Consider the following 17,251-nt stretch of genomic DNA (forward strand, 5'->3'; position numbering starts at 1 on the left):
TCGGCCAAAAAATCGATATCCGGCTCGCCGGTCCGGGTAAATTGCCGCCAATATAGATTAGGTGCCATGATGAGTACAGTCGTGATAACACCATTCGTGTTGCTACCTAGTCTGACCCGAACGGAGGGGAGCATGCCCAATATTTGTAGAGCCGAACTCCAAGTGCCGGTATTGGTATTGGCCACGGTCTATGCATGCCACAGCATCTTGTGCAACACGTTGTGGCCTTGCTGGGCGAACATGACCAGATGACTTGGAGACAAGCTGAAACTAAACCTTCACGAAATGCAGCCTGGTCTAAGTTAGACACGCATGGCGTTTCGAAAACTATAGACCTATTTTTCATCCACCAAGGCATGTTTTCATTGGCGCATTTACGCCTCGACGTCCATGTTATGGACTCGTATACGTAGTGCCATCCATGTCTGTTATTGACTTGCTCCCAGCATTGAGTATTCTTTGGGGGCGCGCTCCCTAGCCCTGGACCTGGCAGAGACTATTTCAGCCAGCAATTTCGGGCCAAATGCAGCAGCACCCCAGAGGCTAACGCAAGAAGCTAACGGTCGGCTACCTCCTTGTACAGTAGACTAGTAGTGCGCCGTGCTGTACATGAGGAGAGCCAGCGGCGAGGCGGCCAGCCCTGTGGCACTCCATTACCCCACTTTACAGCCCGGGAAGTAGCGGGCAACTTCCCGTTTGGAGAGGTCGCGCGGCCCGCCCCTGGTCCCACCAACTAACCCAGACTAGGCGCACAGTTACGGATTATTGTCAGCTGGAAACCTTGGTGGATACCTAGTCAACCCTATTTGGTCGGGGTGCAGGCGTGGCGACGTTGTGCTTCAGCTTTTCAAGCTGAATAACCTCAATAGTCAGCCAAGCCTCGGGGTGCTAGTGTGAAGTAGGGAAGGGCACCGGCAGGACGTCTACTTGGCCCGACCAATTGGGAAGAGGTAAATGGCGCCGATGCTATAGAACTGTCCAAGTTGAGCCCCTGACACGGAATCCCCTGTATGCGTGGGCTCAGCTGATGTGAGACGACGACGTATCTGGGGGTCCACCCAATATAAGCCATTGAAATAAGACACCAAAGGTGATTGGATAATTGGCGCATGCCGACTCCATGGAACTGAACTTTGTGCCTTCGTGCCGCTGGTCGCTAGATGAGCACGAAGTCATCGTAAGAGATATGTGCTGGTTACCTACGGCTGGAAACATGTCTTCACCGGTCATGCGGTACTCCCCAGCCCATCTACGGAGTACCGAACACAGAGATCGCTGCAAATTTGAAGAAATTCCACTTTATACCATGAGATATAAAGGCGCCCTTGCGCATGTCAGAAATATCAACATCAACAAGATCGTCAGCATTAGTATTCATCCCATCGTTCTATCAACTCCCCCGCTAAAGAAAACAAGTCGGACGACAAAATGACAGACAAATTAAAGTCCAGCACTATCAAGTCCTTCACGACTCCCGGGTATCCCGATGTGGATGATAAACTCACCACAGTCCTGAAGGACGGATGGTCTAAGCAAATTTCTGATTGGATGGAGCAAGAGATCAACGCGGGCTCATTCGACGACAAAGGTAAATGGGTCCCTCTTGATGGTCCATGTGACCAGCCAAGAACAAAACTCTCGCAGTTCTTCAACGGCACTATCACCCCTTTCAACGTTGCTCAGAAACCATCTCCTATTTCATGGATTGGGTTCCCACGACTGGTATGTGTATTTTTGTTGCATTAATTCGTCGTTCCGGTTTAACATTATAACGAAATATAGGTCAAAGAGAAAACGTCCTCAGATCTAGCGCGTTGGGAGCAGGCAGATGATCATCGTGATGAACAGGACGAGTACCTTGAGTGGACCGTAAAGAGGGACGAAAATGGCAACATTCTCAATGCCACGTTCGTTTGCGAGGGGCCGGAGGCATGTGTCTTTCTTGCCAGAACTGAGGAAATATAGCTGACCGTGACAATAGTATTGGGCTTTCCTGGCACAGCAGGCCCCCGACAAGGCTTTGGAGCTTTACAAGACGCTTAATCCTCAATTTGCCCATCAAATGAAGCTGAAGGATCTTTTCGATACCAATGGTACTTATGAGCCCTATAACCAATGGAATGGAGTAGTAAGGAGCGATCCATCGAGCGAGGACAACTTGATTGTCAAGAACCCTGGTTGCATCATGCATCTTGCTCAGAAGAATAACACTTTGAGCGCTGAGATTGACATTGCAGCGCAAGGTACTGTGATCCGACAACGAGATGACGGCACAATCATCACAGATCCGGTGGAACTTTGCAAATGTTCCGCGTATGGAAATCCCACCCGCAACTCAGATCCTAAGGTATGTGGTGCTAGCAATGCCTCCTAATGCCAAGGAAATCAGACATTTCTCGATATCTGCACTCACTAACCAACGTCTCAGATCGGATCGAGCATTAACTCCTTGGCCCGTAGCGGTGTTAAGGTGTCCATTGCTGATCCAGTGGCCATCTACATGCAGGCATTCGACACGTCTAGCTTCATGCTCGATGCAGACGGGACTGGCGAGAACCTCCAGCCCATTCCAGACGGCACGTTCACTTGGGTTCGCGGCAATATCAACAAGGCCATGGGTTTGCGTTTGCACGTACAAATTCCGGATGGTGTGCTTGGCACAGGCGATAACGAGGGCCGCCAGCTTCGGGTTGGCGACATCGTCGATACAAGTAACGGCCAGAACATTATCTACGGTGCACAGTTCGCAGATTACATTCAGATGGGTGTCAATGGCATCATAATCCCAGATGACACACCTGCGAAGCCTGTGGACTGCCCTTGCAAATCGAAGAAGCAGAGTAACGGGCTCTCTGTGAAGCTTTTCAGTCTGAGTGCAGTCGCACCCCCCAATGGAGCCAAAGCTTCACGTTTCCACGGGAGGGCTTGATGTGGATGGCGAAGAATCCACACGCACTACTCTTATAATTAGCTAAAGTTGCTCACCCTATCAGTCATATTTGATTGGCATATGTTTCCCATAGTAACCTTGGGTGATATCAGTGGGGTTCATTCACCCAAGCATAGCCGTTGTTTAACACGATGATAATAACGAGTGCTAAGTACACCTACTCTGTTGTTGGCGACGTCATTCGAAAAAGGGCGTTATGTTAGTGAAGAAAGTACGACGTATTATCAGGCTGCATTACTATGAGTACGGCATGGTCACAATAATTGGGAAGTAAAGTTGGGACGCTTTTGTCAAGGCTTTGACATGCTGCGGGTTTCGTATAGCCCTTGCGCGATCGCGCAATGTGGCGGGCTTCAGGCCCTAGAGTGGCGTTGTTGGCATGGGTAGGGATCCTCATGCTCTGGCCTACCCAAGCTTTCAGCCACACATAACCAACCAATTACTTTTCGAGCTCCGCCACTACGTGAACTGCTGACTTGATACTATAACGCATGCGAAACCCTTGATCCAGTCTGGAAACCTTACAAACGCAAAATATACAGTATCAGTAGGAAGTATGAGGGAGTTGACAGATTCGGACTTCGTCTCAGTACCGCTTAGCGAACCGGCGTTCTTCGAAGCTGTGGTCGATCAGCAGGTACTGTCATCTCATCTCCCATATCAATTTCGTACTAACTATTCTTTTGCAGGGAGGACGCAAAATGCGTCATGGACCAATCAATTGGCATAATGTTGGAGATTGGATAAATCTCGTTGTGAGCGGTGATAGTGCGAGTAGGCTTGACTCAACATCTAATTCTGACAGGAACCCCATGAGTTCCCAGAGATGCATAGAGCACCGACTCAGCATCAAATCTCGCTTCGAGTTTTGTATGTCATCTATCTCGCCTGATGATCCTGAAGCTAAATTGAGAAGTCACATACCTCTCGGGTTGCGCTCAGCACAAATAAACGCAAAACGAGAGAGTTGGGAAATATTATCATCACAGTTCGAGCTTCACGATTCAACCGCAGAGGCGTTCCTTGATGTTAATGGTGCCTTCGGATTCTACTCTTACAGATCGACTGACGGCACCCGCTCAATCGAGCGCGTTAGTAAGATCTCCTAGAAAGCGACCACAGACGTTGATTTCGAACTAAATCCACCATAGAGATCATTGTTAAAGTCGCCAATAAGATGACGATCGGATACCAGGCGCTATCCTTGGTGTTCGACTTCTCTAAACTGACAATCAAAGCTTTGATACACGGCGCATTGCCCGCACAGTGGGATTCGTTCATAAACCTCTTATGTGATTCTCTTCACTTGTGCCACCATCCTCTACTACTTCCTACGGTCCTATTCGTGAGTCACCGACTGGAAATTGATCATTATAGAAAACGAATCGATGACTCAATCCTTCAAATGGAGCGAGAGACAGGGTTTGGCGTCGCTGGCATCTTGACAACCGATCAAGACCGAACCTTCGCGCAACAAAGCTTCAGCCTTGAGTCAGCTCTGGTACAGCTTCAATCACAACAGACTGAGCTTGCTACACTTGCCAACGTGTCACGTTTCAGTGATAGGTTCTCGGACTTCTTGTTTAATAGCATCTCCAGGCTGAATCAAACTCTCCGAACATCTGATCATCATCATATTCTAGAGTTGGAGGATGAGATCTTCCATATGCTCGAACTGCCACGCAGCCAGGCAAAAAGTGCGTTGAGTCAGATACAGTCTCTAAAGGAACGCGTGCAAAGCCAAACTAGCCTGGTATGTATCGGCACTACCACTTCATTTGTATCTAACATACAAACCCGTACAGATCTTTAGTTTGATATCGTCCGAAGAAAACAGAACTAGCCGTTTTGTCGCCGAAGAGAGCGCCAAAGTCGCCATCGCGAGTAAAAGAGATAGTATGGCAATGAAAACAGTTGCAGTACTGACCATGATCTTCTTACCGGGCACATTTGTAGCGGTTAGTTCTTCATTGCGAACTTAAATATGGAGAATATTCTAACACGAATAAAAGGCCTTCCTGAGCATGCCATTTTTCGAATGGAATGCTGATACAGGATCATATCCGTCATCTACGCCGTTTCAGTGGATATACTGGGCCATCACTTTGCCCCTAACCATTGCACTAATGGTCGGCTGGCAGGTTTGGTGGAAAATGGAGGACAAATTGTGGAATACGGAGCTAGATGAAGCAAAAAAGGAGGCTCGGTTTAGGCTTTCGGGACGCACATACAGTGAATAGGATATATCATCAGCCGTAGTGTCTAGTAAATCACGTCTTTACAGCTAGTTATTAGCGCGTAGACTTTAGACATTGAGCACTGCCCTGAAATAGGAACGTTAAATGAATTATTACGATTTCCAATCAGACGTTCTCTTTTGATAGCATTGTATTTTAAATTAATGCTCCGTCCTGATATACAAGATATAGACGTGTTCTCGCCGATGAGTGTCGATGTGATCCAAACTGCTTGCAATCACTAATTTAATAACACCCAACCAACAAGTATTTAATTATTTGATCATAATAGCATTTGCGTACTACACTCATCTGCCTACGTTGTGGTCATAATTGCGTGAGTCGCGCTGGTCCGTAATCATGGGGCGCTTGGAAATTTTGTTTCACTACGTTGTGTGACAGTATGAAATGCGGTTATTTGACAATTCTGTCTAAGCGATTATATTCTCTTTATATTTTACTTGTAACATTTGATAGTGGGGCAAATGGCCTGTCTCTGAATACACATTAAAGGTTGTTTGTTCGCCGTCTCCCTCTCTTTCCATTTTCGCAAGACTTGTTGTGTCAGAATGTGAGGTGTTTATAACAGTGCTCACAAATCCGATCAAGAATTTTGTGCAAAAATAATTATAGCCACAGAGGTTATAGTCATTGGCAGTACGATTACCTCTAGACTAGTCTCGACTAGACTAACATGAAAATCAATAGCTCTTGGTTAGTGAGGAAACTCGACTACTTGTTGGGGCAAAGCTACACGACCCCGTATTTTCATTATCTCGCGTTGAAGCCTTTCTTTTTTTCTTTCTTTTCTTCTTTCCTTTTTTTTTTAGGCTATATCATTTTCACAAATACTTAGGGTCAATAGCAAGCAAAGTCTCCGTGCTCTAGTGGCCGTGAAAACTCTGACAAGATATGGTGCAGGTGGCGCTTAGCACGGAGGCTCGTTTGGCAACATTCTTGTGCACAGAGCCACATAACCTGTGATGGCGTTTAACCGCAGGGATATTTTGCTCGAACAAACGTCTGTCACTGAATGAAATGACCAGTCTTACGACCATACACATGTGACTGTACTTCCTCAAATCCGACCAAGAAACAAGCCCGCGCACGATGGGTAACTTCGAACTCAACGTCAAAATCTCGCTTGGTAAAACGAGTAAATCTATCGAATCGGCTCACATTGAGCATGCGCGCTTTGGGAAAAATAGGCTGCAATATCCGCCGTTAAGCCTAGGCCGAGCCCATTCGTTATCTGCATACTTCCTGGTGTGTAAAGAAACAAGCTAACGAAGGCACCGGCCAAGCGTGCACTTTTCTCCAGCCTCCTATATTGCCCGGCCGAAGCCAAGTCCCAAATCCAAGTGCGCCCAATCACAAGATTAGGTTAAGGCTTAACCATCTATAGCTTAGCAAAAATTCGCAGAATCATAAACGACGTGCGCAAGCTTATAACTTTACCAATACAACTCATAAAGCCAGATAATTCACGGAAAGCATTCTATCGGGTCTTATACCTGCTCCGAGTACATCTTCATTAAATTAAGAAATACGATACGATACGAAACGAATCGTGGTTTAAAGGAAAGTCGAAAGCAGATCCAGTCTTTTAATTGGCTAGAAACTATTGCCATGCTTTGTAGCCGGACCACTTGCAAGGGAGAAATGTTACGACATTCCATGGTAAGGCGCTATTAAATGCTAGTGGGGCGGCCGCTACTGGATGTTGACCAAGCACGGCATTTATTCCGCATTCCTACGCAACTTTGTCAGCAGCATTCGAAATCGGTGTTGAGCAGGACGATGAACATTATTAATTCCAAAAAGCTCAAGATGTTTATACAACCCTGTTGCCCATATTTAAGAGATATGTCATGTCTACCGTTTTCTGGTTCGTGGCCACTTCTCATCAACGACAACCTTTCTATCATTGCCCCGTTCCAAGAACCCTTCTCCGCTCAATTATAACCAACAAAATGGCTTCCGCCGATGCTTATACTGCACCTTTCATGCTCACCAAGAGTATGCACCGAGATGTCTATCCGGCAGTTGACCCCAAGATCAACCCCGAATTAGATGGTAGTTCCAAGGTCGTTATGATCTTTGGTGCAACTAGTGGGCTTGGCTACGTAGGTTGACCAGATTTCAGTCCTAGATGCGATGACTGACACTTTACAAGGCTATTGCAAAATCTTGGAGCATTGCCAGAGCTCGAGGCATTGTCCTGGTAGGCCGCAATCGTGGCGATCTCGAAAATGTTAAGAAGGACCTCGCTACAGACTCGGAGGTGTTGGTGATCGCCGCGAATGTGACTTCAGTATCCGAGACAGATGCAGCATTTGAAACAGCTCTTGGGAAATTCGGCCGGGTCGATGTCGTTATCAACGCGTTTGGCGTGATGAAAACTGCTCCGATCGGTGCCCAGGATCCCGGCGCCTGGTGGGAGAATTTCGACACGAATGTTAGAGGTGTCTACAACGTATGCCACTCATACATCAATGCAGCCGGCGGCAAGGGCACTATCGTCAACCTGGTTAGTCTGGCGGCGTCTTTCGTAGCTCCTGCTATGTCTGGCTACAGTGCATCGAAGCTAGCTGTCATTAAGCTCGGCGAGTGCCTCCAGGTGGAGCAACCAGGAATCCGTGTGTTTTCTGTCCATCCCGGTATGGTTGTCGCCGACAGTGGTCGTGGTATGATCATCGAGGCCTTTGCCCCATTCACGAAGGATACGGCAGCCCTGACGGGCGGCTTGACTCTCTTTCTTGCCACTCCCCGAGCCGATTTCTTGAATGGGGGCTACATTCACGCAAACTGGGATGTCCGGGAGTTAGAGCACAACAAAAAGGAAATCGTCGAGAAAAAGCTTGTCGCACTAGGTTTCCTGAATGGTCAGCTTAGAGAAGGTGGTTATCCTTGGACTGGCGTATAGGGAAAGGATTGCGCCTTCAAGCAGTGTAGAGAGCGCAAGGCTTCAGAATCTGACCATTTCTGTTTATCCTAGAAGCCCGCCCGTATGAGAAATATCAAAACCACTACCTGTTGAGATGTTTTAAACGGACCGGATGCGTTGAGGAACATCTATGCTGGAGCAGGACGTTTAATTACTTTGAAGGACCCGGTCGATTCATGTATGCAGCTTGAAGGTGACAGATCAGACTATATCAATGAGTAATCTCGTCTCAAAATTTAAAATTTTCATAGCTGCTAAAATCAAAGGCTTTGGCCTGTTCGAGTTACGAATCTTCAAAGGAATTTGGTACAGAGTTTATAGTTGAAGTGTTGAAGTATTTGACTCCCTCTACGTCAATTTGAACATACCCCCGTTGTCAGAGCTTATCCGGTATCGGATTGCAATAGGTTATATAAGGGCTGGAATCCTCCACATGTGATAGAGAGTAGGGCTGAGCGCGTCAATACTAGCACCCTAGCACTCCCTTGCAACACCAACGTCTGACACTGGTTGAATGTATCTCCATCGTTGAGGAAACATTTCAACTGTATCAGCTCAATGTCACCCAGGTCACTCAGAGAAAGCATCAATGATCTTAGAGAAGTCATTATCGAGCTGGTATATGGCCGCCCGAACGTCGTCCTGGTGATCCGCCGATATGACGATCCCCAAAGTAGTCCCAAATGCGTCCGTCTTGCTTTTCAGATCTCTCAAGGCGTAAAGCACGTCCAGCGAGGCGCCAGCGGCATCGAAATTAGCCTTGTGTACGACCAGCGCATTGAAAGCGCCAAGAAAGTCGGGTTCAATAGTGTCGGGAAAATAGCTAACGATGACCGCTGAATCTTCGCTTGAAATGACCGCCTGCTCTGAGGCATCATAGTTGGCAGCCTCGACCAGACTAACAAGTGCGTTGGCAGAAGCAACAACATCGTTTGCCCCCTCGGCTTTGCCGTCCCAGGCGTTGGAAATGCCGGTCAAGGTGTTGGCGGCGGTATCGATCTCTTGTAGATTTGCAAAGGTCTTATTGCTGTCACGGCGACTGGCGCCAACGACGGCGGCGATGAAAAAAACTAGACCTGCAATTTTGACCATTTTCAAGGTGTTGCTGACTGAATCTGGGAGACAAGCAGATTTCTGATGTTGTTTGTGCGCAGCCTTCAACCATGACATCCAGCAGGGTCAACCTCTATATACCATAAAGTCTTTAGCCTAAAGACACCCAATACGATAAGGCTGAACACATTGCAGACGGAGCCAAGGAATACAATTGCCGGATGCAACATCATTTTCATCGATAGAAAACTGTTCGGCCTTTGTCAACGTATGAGTGATGCTACTTACTCGAACTCTTCATCCCGTGATTGGTACGGTTGAGTCGCCAAGGAAAATGATATCAACAAAGATACTAGAGAAGCGTAGGATAAGCCATTGGATCCTGGTTGACAAATTATGTCCGCCGACGGCACATCATATGAACCCGTATGTCAGTAGGGATGTTGTGCCTGCTCCCATGTTGTCGCAAACCTCAAGAATACGCATGCAGGGATAGCGATAGGCGAGCTGGCCCGCGGCGGGATTCATAAGTCCATTAGCATAGCAACAACATGTATGAGTTGCATTTCTACGTAACTAGTTGGCGAAACTTTTATGGAAATCCTTGATGGATTCTCGGACTTACTAAAGCTACCATGGCGGCCCGTCTCGCCTGTAGCCACGATGTGGTATAAAGCCAATTCATTAGGCACTGCAAACGCCGCTCAAGGGTGAAAATTTCCTTTGAAGGGTATTTGCATGCAGAACTGCCTGAGATAAAAGTATATTATTTGATCACATTCCTCATTTAGTTTGATTCGATTTTCACGGTACCTTGGTGAAGGTTGGATTGCCTCAGGCTCAGGGTACTGGAGGTTCCTGTCCATGGTAACGTGTGCGGATAAGGTGGATCATGCCGGTGCCAAGACGAGGTATAGTAAGAATTTCCACCTAACTAGATAGTAGATCAATAATAACCTACGCACAATGAATATATACCGCAGTTGATATAGGCGTCCGAGGCCTGTCGAACGTGGCATTTAGTGACCTGGCTCTTGCCGTCTTTTTGACCACGTTGCCGAGGGAACACAAAACAACCGCGATCATATCAATTCAAAATGATCGATAGCTGATTGATCCTAGAAATGGGGAATTATGACATCTCTAAAAAAAAAGTATTTACGTTTTGCAGCAAATATCCCTAAAAAGCCGTATCTGGAGTGACCGGGTGGACACACAGCAACGCATCATCCTTATACGCCGGTTGCTCGACAATCAAGGTGGTTGGATTGCTCTGCGCTGGATCGAGTCCATGACAAACCCTCCAGGGCAGCGTTGGCTAGGTGAATAGACCCAAGGGTAATATCGAGCCGTATTAACACTGCTGAATGACAGTTTTGGGGAATTCTGAGTGAGCAGAACAGAGGTGTGGACTTGCTATTCATGGGATGACACCAAAGTGATATTCTCAAGTTTACTAAAGTTAAGTATCGATTTTGCATCGTTTTTCTATCGTCGATACTGGGGCAGATGTTTGCGCTACCTCTATAAGATGAGTATTGTACGGCAGGTACTTTTCGTTGCTAGCATTCTGAGACTCACTGTAAGTATCCGCGACATATCCGGTTGGTTCAGACTTTATCTAGTCATTTATCTCACAGCTATGAGCTTATCAGTTGGCATTTGTCGTCATCAATATTTTTAGTATGTAGCACAAATCCAATACCGACAGTATTAGCAAGCCATCAACTACTCCTGAAACGCAACACAAATTTAAATTATCGGGGCCACCAGTATTAACAGGGGAAAGTAAAAAAGAATTCAGCAGTTTCACAGTAATAATGAATCAAAAATATTCGAAACTTGGCCGTTAGTAGACGTGGCTGGACTAGCCCTATCCAATGCCACCTCTCTCTTATGAGCGACCAGCTCTCTCAACTTCTCGCTGTCCGAGGATACGTGTATTCAGAATCTTCTGCAATTTGTCCCGTCAGTGACCGAAATAGAGGCTCGCCACCAGGTAGTCATTATTCTCCCAAGCCACGACGATAAACTCAACGCCACTGACAACATGTATTCATAAATAGTACTTTCTTATAGCAAACAGCCCAGTGACCGATGCTGCGTGTTGAGACACGTTGTCAGGTTGACCACATCCACGTCTTCGGCAGTGTCTCCTTCACACTCCCTGTTACGTCGACCTTCATGGAAGGAACTTCGTTTTATGGTAGCGTGAGTCTAGTACTGGATTAATCACGGGAGCGACGACTTAATTCTATTGCATATGAAGATAATGGTGGCTCAGCTATTAGTTCCACCCAATTGAAAACGGAAATCGGCTGGTTGCCGTATCTTACGATGTATGGATTGAGTCACTTGCCTATCATAGTGATCAAAAGACAGCTAGTCAAATCGTTCAGAGCCAGGCGAAACAGGTAAGTTTGTCATCCAATGATCCACTACCATTCCTATCTTGCAAACGCGCGGATACGCACCCCACAAAATGATACAAGCCCCTTCTTCCAACGATTCATCAAAAGCTTTTTTCCACACATCCACCCTCTACACCGGAGGCTTGGTAACTGATCGCCTAAGAACTATGGACGTCGGAGAATGCTAAGCTTATTCACCAGAAGTTGATCTGCATCGCCGCGCATCTCTTACCACTCGAGGCAGTTTGCCTCCAGCCATTCATGTGGGGTGTTCGTCAACACGAGGTAGACCGCAAATCTCTTGCGACACCGTCAGCTATGACCTAAACTGAGCTCAAACGGCGAAATCTTAAGATTAAATAAATAAGAAAGCTTTGAAAAGCAGATTACCCAAGATGTATATACGACCGAGATGGTGTGCTGTTTTCGGAAAGAGTCTTTATTCGCCGGCGGATTGGGCATTGGGAGTCGAAGATCCGCACCGGCGTCAAGCTCATAAATTCAGCTTTTATGTAGATGGAATATTCGCAAGTTCTTGGATACTCTCCCGCACGTCTGCTGGATTTGTCGCTTTCCCAAGGCAGGTCCCAGAGAAATTGACGTACCAGAATCCTTCATCTAGCAAAGTAGCAGATCCCTCTTTGCCAGTCTTCAAAGTGATTCCAAAAGCAGATAATGTATTTGAGTTCGCGTCGAGTTGAATGATCGTGGAGGCTTCCGCTAGGCAAGGGTCTGCATTCGCATAAAAAGCAGATACACTGGTAAACTTCCCGCACACGACCTTTCTCGTTTCTATACAAGCCACAATGACTAGCACAAGCAACATGACTGCCAATCCAATCGTGTAGGCTTTATACCATGGACGAGAAATGCATGGAATAATTGTCATAGTATGGCCCCGAGACAGGTAAAATGTACAGACCGCAAATGTCATAGTACTCATTATGAAATAGAATACTGACGTTAAAAAGTCTGTCACGGTATATATGTGTGGATTTGCGCTGAAGGTTGGAATCAATATAAAGCAGACGACGTTAGTGAACCAACAGCTAGTCAGCAGGACGATGTTGAGAACCCGGATGCTCCGGCTTCTCCGGCAGGATAGTTCGTAGTATCGTGGTTTCAAATCGTCTACGCCGTAATGATTTTCTTGTAGGCTGTCAAATGAGCACCGCTTCCCAAGACTCATCAATTGACTGAGGTCTAGATCGACTCTGGCAATTGGCCGTGGTGTGTATGCAAAGCTCCCGGTCAACCATGCTGCTGCAAGCAGCCTAATCAACCCAAAACAGGCCAATGGTGTAAATATACTGTCGACAGCAAAGTATCGATCGCCGAGATAGCCTGGAGTTCCAGGAATATATCGATACATGAATTGGAGTCCTTGCAACGTTGTAATGGTAGTTTTAAGCGCCTCTGTTGAGATTATTTGCAGTCTAGGATGCTCCGGCAAATATGTGCAGTAGATAGAAGCATCTACTATCATCTGCTCCGAACCATCCCAACCTTTGGTAGTCCAGAACAATGCGTTGCTGGCTGCCATATCCAATGGTGTCCAAACTCGAGCTCTGATGCGTCGATCTACAACAGCCATGTATCTCCAAATTATTGTCGTAGGATTATAGAAACATATGCGATCGTGCCATTTTGGTCTCGTAGAGCATACATAAGAAGGTTCTGGAGCCCCTGAAAAGATATGAGCTAAGAGCGGTGCCAGACACAATGTCAGCAGGGTAATCCAGTCATCGAGGGAGATGTTCTGACTTTGATGGTTCAGAGACTGCATAAGGAACGTCATTCTCGATAAGGCGATGACTCCCTCTGTGTACCATATACAATCGAGGAGTATTGAGGAGTGAGATATTAATTGCGACTTTATGCGTGCTTCAGGCGAGTATTAAGAAATGATTCTTCAATGATGTGGCTGTGCGAAGGCGGTGCGATTTCGATGACAATCTACACTAGAGCTTGGATCCATCATGTAAAAGGGCTGTTATGTAGCATTAGGGCCGTGTTTCACGGGCCGGGAGATGGCTGCAGGGTTGGTGGCGAAGTACTCCTTGGCGTCAGGGAGGGGAAATGAAGCGACTGCTGCCTAGATTAGTAGTGAGAATTAAGGGATAAATATGAACTTCTTTATGTAAGACCATTAATGACGATATTTAAGTTCATCAAGCAACTTTAGTATAACCCGTCAATCATACTCAATTGAGGTATGATGAAACTCGGCATTTCTTTGGAAGCGAGGTTAAACATGTCCCACAAGTCACTATGGGAGTACTTCTGAATAAAGTATACCGTACTGTGCAATATCCTCGGCAGCGGCCTACGTTGAAAGGTCTCTCCAGGAAAATGCACGGTAATGATGGACGACTATTAAAAAAAGGCCTGGGTGGCTTTGCTGTATTTGACTCGGATTCTCTTTGAAGCAGTCACATTCGTGGATCTTGCAGCGAAGTTCAATTTTACACCGAAACAGTTCCAGAAGATCACAGCAGCTGTAGTATCCAGAGCTAAAGACTCAGATATGAGAAGCCCAAGCGAAATTCTATCGTCTCTTGGCTATTCTTTTTCTTCAACTCGGGGATGGAGAGACCTTTTCCAATCGAGCTCATTCCTTCCTGGGACTGGCCAGACGTCGATGTCCATTTCTGGCTCCCGAGCCAACCAAGGGAGCCAAGAAGAAGAATGAACGGTTTCTCTGCCACTCTCTCAGACTAATATTCTTCGTTCGCTTTTACACTTAAGGAACCACTTCAAAGAAAAGCTTTGATTCTGGGCTTATATGAATTATATGATAAGTATAATAAATCCCGGAAGTTATTTAAATAATATGAATGTAAGCATTATAAGATTTTAATAAAAGCAAGCGTTATAAGTGGTAAGGAGTACAGAAGGTGCATAGTTCTAACGTTAACTTCTTTACGATTAGCATCGTTTAGCCTAATGCTATTGCAGCCTAGCTTGTCGACCAGTTGGCAACTATATAAAGACTAGCGCAACCCATCTCCTTGCGCTTAATGTTTTGTTTGATCATCCTTCCATTTGTGACCGTCATGGCTATCAATGACTTTGAAACAGTAGACGCCAACATACTCGATATGGCCATGGCTGCACTTGCTTCTGAGCCCGGAGGCCGCGCCGTGGTGCCCTCTTACGAGGCCATCCTTAGTGCCCACCAGTCCATTCATCTTACCCGGGACGCCAAGCGACTCTACTGGACCTTGAGCGGCCCGCTGAGCACTGCCATCTGGGTTATGGAGGAGACTTTCTACCATCCAGACTTTCCCCTGGAGCCCTACTACTGCCCAGCAACGTCAGAGATGGGTGCTGCGAGCTGGTCGCCAGTGTCACAGTCGCCATTGACTGACCCCAAGATCTCCTCGGTCACCGTGCGCGTCGACCACCTTGAAAACTGGGAGGATCAGTGGTACGACGTCCACCGAGAGCATACAGAACCCGATTGGGACCACAATGAGAATGATATGTTCCGTTGGGGGCACCTCCTAGACTACGACCCGGACGAGGACGAGGATGGACCAGAGCATTTGTTGAAGTGCTGTGGAGAGGAGAGGCCGCGAAAGAAAAGTACTTCTCTGTTAGTGGAAGCCAAAGGAGGCTTTGTCACTATTCACGACTACGTCTCGGCGGTTCATCCCTGGTTGATGGGCTTGCGTAATGACATCTTGCAGGCCGCGGGAGATGTTCTGGACTCCGTGCCATTGCCACCAAACACCAAATTGATGGTAAATTATCCTGGGCCGGATAGCTTGGCGGTGGCAGAGGAGAAGCAGTGGTTTCAAGCGCGCAAAAGGACGCTTTCTCACTACTACATAATGGCACGAATGAGTTTAGCAGAGCAGATGAAATGGCGTTCTAGGAACATGTAGTTTTGTGACCTTTAGAAAGGTTATGATATTTGAGGGATAGTGAAAATGAAAATAGTGAATTGACCGATTATATAATGTTTTGTTGATTGTTGAGGTCATGGGAAAATGCTGTATTTTGTCAGGCGATTGTTAAGAAATCTGAATATCGAGGTCGGATGCCATTGTCGCCTACAAAGGGAAAAACCGGGATCCTTTGGTATTCGGCTAGGCTCATCCCCCATGTGCGCCGAAACCGTGGTTGCAAGATATGGTTGTATCGATTAACCGACCTTTGCTAAGACAGTGGCGAGACTGCCACAAACGGCTGCAGGACGGGCGCGAGTACACAGCCATCTCCCAAGTTCACTTTTCCGGCAAGCAGGTCGCAAATAGCTCAATCCAAGCGTTTGCGAAGCATTTGAATAGGGGTGTGCCTTGAAAGGGAGCCCGTTCACCGTGTTGAGACCAAGTCTTAAGTACCGCATTATTGTCTGGTCGCCATAGCTTGGCTATCAGGTTGATTGAGCCAGTGCTTGCCGTACAGTAGCATGTCGGGTTTGCATACGCCGCTCATCTTCTCAAGATAAGAGCACTTACCTTTGTAGCTGCGTGGCAAATGAGATCAGGAAATTGAGGTCCGCTATGAGGAACCTCTTCCTTCAGATACGCTTCATTGATGCTCATAATAGCAAGCACATGAAGGAGGACGGTCCTGCCCTCAATAAACTCAGACCAATTCCTGAGTACAAAACTGTCTACATCAAGCTTTACTCTATCATGTTCTATCATGCTATTCGAACTAGTTAGTGCTATATTTCTCCAGTGAGCTATGATTTGTAGGTCGGCATGCAATAGAGTTTGGAGTAGATGATAAAGCACGGTTGGCTCGTGGAGGTTATCCTTCACGCGGGGTTTAATGGACGACGCATAACCATCCAAACCCTTGGCCTCATCCTGTCGCCCAAGATACGCGGTTAGAAGATGGCTCTCCATCGTCTCGGCAAAGTGTCGGAAGAAGTCTTCTTGTCAAGATTCTCTAGATGCTTTGCCCAGACGTCGATTTGTTGCAGAACCCCATCCCGCATGGAACTTGCTAAAGGGCTGTGCCATGTGTCAAAGACAGCTCGGACCTGCCCTTCTCTGATGCTATCAAAAAGGAGCCCACAAAGATCGAGGTGAATATCCTCGACTAGTAACGGATTAGGGAGAAAACTATTGGGATACCTGATCATCCACGGCATCTTGACCTGACTCTGACCTGGAGCCTTGTTCTGTTGGCGAGGAAGGAAAGTATCCATGTCATAATAATTTCATGAAGCAAAGGTCGACGATAGGAATGAGAGAGGAGCGGACCTTTTCCATTCATCAGTGAATATGTCGATCCAAGGACCCTAAGTCCCGGAAAGTTCGTTCTGTTGGATATGTTGCGAAGCAGACTGGCGGAAAACGCTAGCATTCTGCAATGTCGCGATCAATCAGCCACACAGCAAATTAGCCCTCCATCGTTTTCTCTTGCTTCATTCCGACGTCAGCTCTGAGTGTCGCTGTGATTGAGCTGAAGGGCTGGTTCGCACACCCAAATATAATCCAAAAATGAGGTTCGTGAGAATAACACGGTAGTATCTCAACAAACATATATCCTCGGTGAAGTGCAAGAATGATCGGACTAACTGTCTTCGGAAGTTCTTTTTAAGATTGAATCCTTTTGATTGAGGGCTTAAATGGCCCCCGAACCGACGACCGGTGGTATAACGTTGTAGTTTGGACGCTGACATGTCTAACTT

At 46.8% G+C, this 17,251-nt stretch overlaps 6 protein-coding genes across 6 annotated transcripts; 4 read left to right on the forward strand and 2 right to left on the reverse strand.

The window, feature by feature from the left end:
• Window positions 1–1,428: 1,428 nt before the first annotated feature.
• Window positions 1,429–2,929, forward strand: BKA67DRAFT_592046 (uncharacterized protein; the record flags this gene model as incomplete). The annotated part of the gene is made up of 4 exons (XM_046104795.1): window positions 1,429–1,722; window positions 1,783–1,929; window positions 1,982–2,347; window positions 2,429–2,929. The coding sequence occupies 4 exons, from the start codon at window positions 1,429–1,431 to the stop codon at window positions 2,927–2,929; spliced, it is 1,308 nt and encodes a 435-aa protein (XP_045960177.1).
• Window positions 2,930–3,315: 386 nt separating this feature from the next.
• On the forward strand, window positions 3,316–5,213 carry BKA67DRAFT_562158 (uncharacterized protein). Its single transcript, XM_046102578.1, has 7 exons — window positions 3,316–3,587; window positions 3,640–3,705; window positions 3,756–3,820; window positions 3,867–4,045; window positions 4,102–4,703; window positions 4,756–4,908; window positions 4,963–5,213. Exons 1-7 carry the CDS (start codon window positions 3,507–3,509, stop codon window positions 5,188–5,190), a joined length of 1,374 nt encoding a protein of 457 aa, XP_045960178.1. The 5' UTR covers window positions 3,316–3,506; the 3' UTR covers window positions 5,191–5,213.
• A 1,947-nt stretch (window positions 5,214–7,160) lies between these two features.
• BKA67DRAFT_657815 (uncharacterized protein) lies at window positions 7,161–8,113 on the forward strand (the record flags this gene model as incomplete). The annotated part of the gene is made up of 2 exons (XM_046107176.1): window positions 7,161–7,313; window positions 7,364–8,113. 2 exons carry the CDS (start codon window positions 7,161–7,163, stop codon window positions 8,111–8,113), a joined length of 903 nt encoding a protein of 300 aa, XP_045960179.1.
• A 591-nt stretch (window positions 8,114–8,704) lies between these two features.
• Window positions 8,705–9,226, reverse strand: BKA67DRAFT_534822 (hydrophobic surface binding protein A-domain-containing protein; the record flags this gene model as incomplete). The annotated part of the gene is made up of 1 exon (XM_046099920.1): window positions 8,705–9,226. The coding sequence occupies one exon, from the start codon at window positions 9,224–9,226 to the stop codon at window positions 8,705–8,707; it is 522 nt and encodes a 173-aa protein (XP_045960180.1).
• A 2,383-nt stretch (window positions 9,227–11,609) lies between these two features.
• On the reverse strand, window positions 11,610–13,664 carry BKA67DRAFT_562160 (uncharacterized protein). Its single transcript, XM_046102579.1, has one exon. It carries the CDS (start codon window positions 13,394–13,396, stop codon window positions 12,107–12,109), a length of 1,290 nt encoding a protein of 429 aa, XP_045960181.1. The 5' UTR covers window positions 13,397–13,664; the 3' UTR covers window positions 11,610–12,106.
• A 747-nt stretch (window positions 13,665–14,411) lies between these two features.
• Window positions 14,412–15,558, forward strand: BKA67DRAFT_690636 (uncharacterized protein). Its single transcript, XM_046109142.1, has 2 exons — window positions 14,412–14,437; window positions 14,531–15,558. Exon 2 carries the CDS (start codon window positions 14,619–14,621, stop codon window positions 15,486–15,488), a length of 870 nt encoding a protein of 289 aa, XP_045960182.1. The 5' UTR covers window positions 14,412–14,437; window positions 14,531–14,618; the 3' UTR covers window positions 15,489–15,558.
• Window positions 15,559–17,251: the final 1,693 nt, after the last annotated feature.

The sequence above is a fragment of the Truncatella angustata genome (genome assembly GCF_020726525.1).
Source record: "Truncatella angustata strain MPI-SDFR-AT-0073 chromosome Unknown BKA67scaffold_3, whole genome shotgun sequence".
Lineage (NCBI taxonomy): Eukaryota > Fungi > Ascomycota > Sordariomycetes > Amphisphaeriales > Sporocadaceae > Truncatella > Truncatella angustata.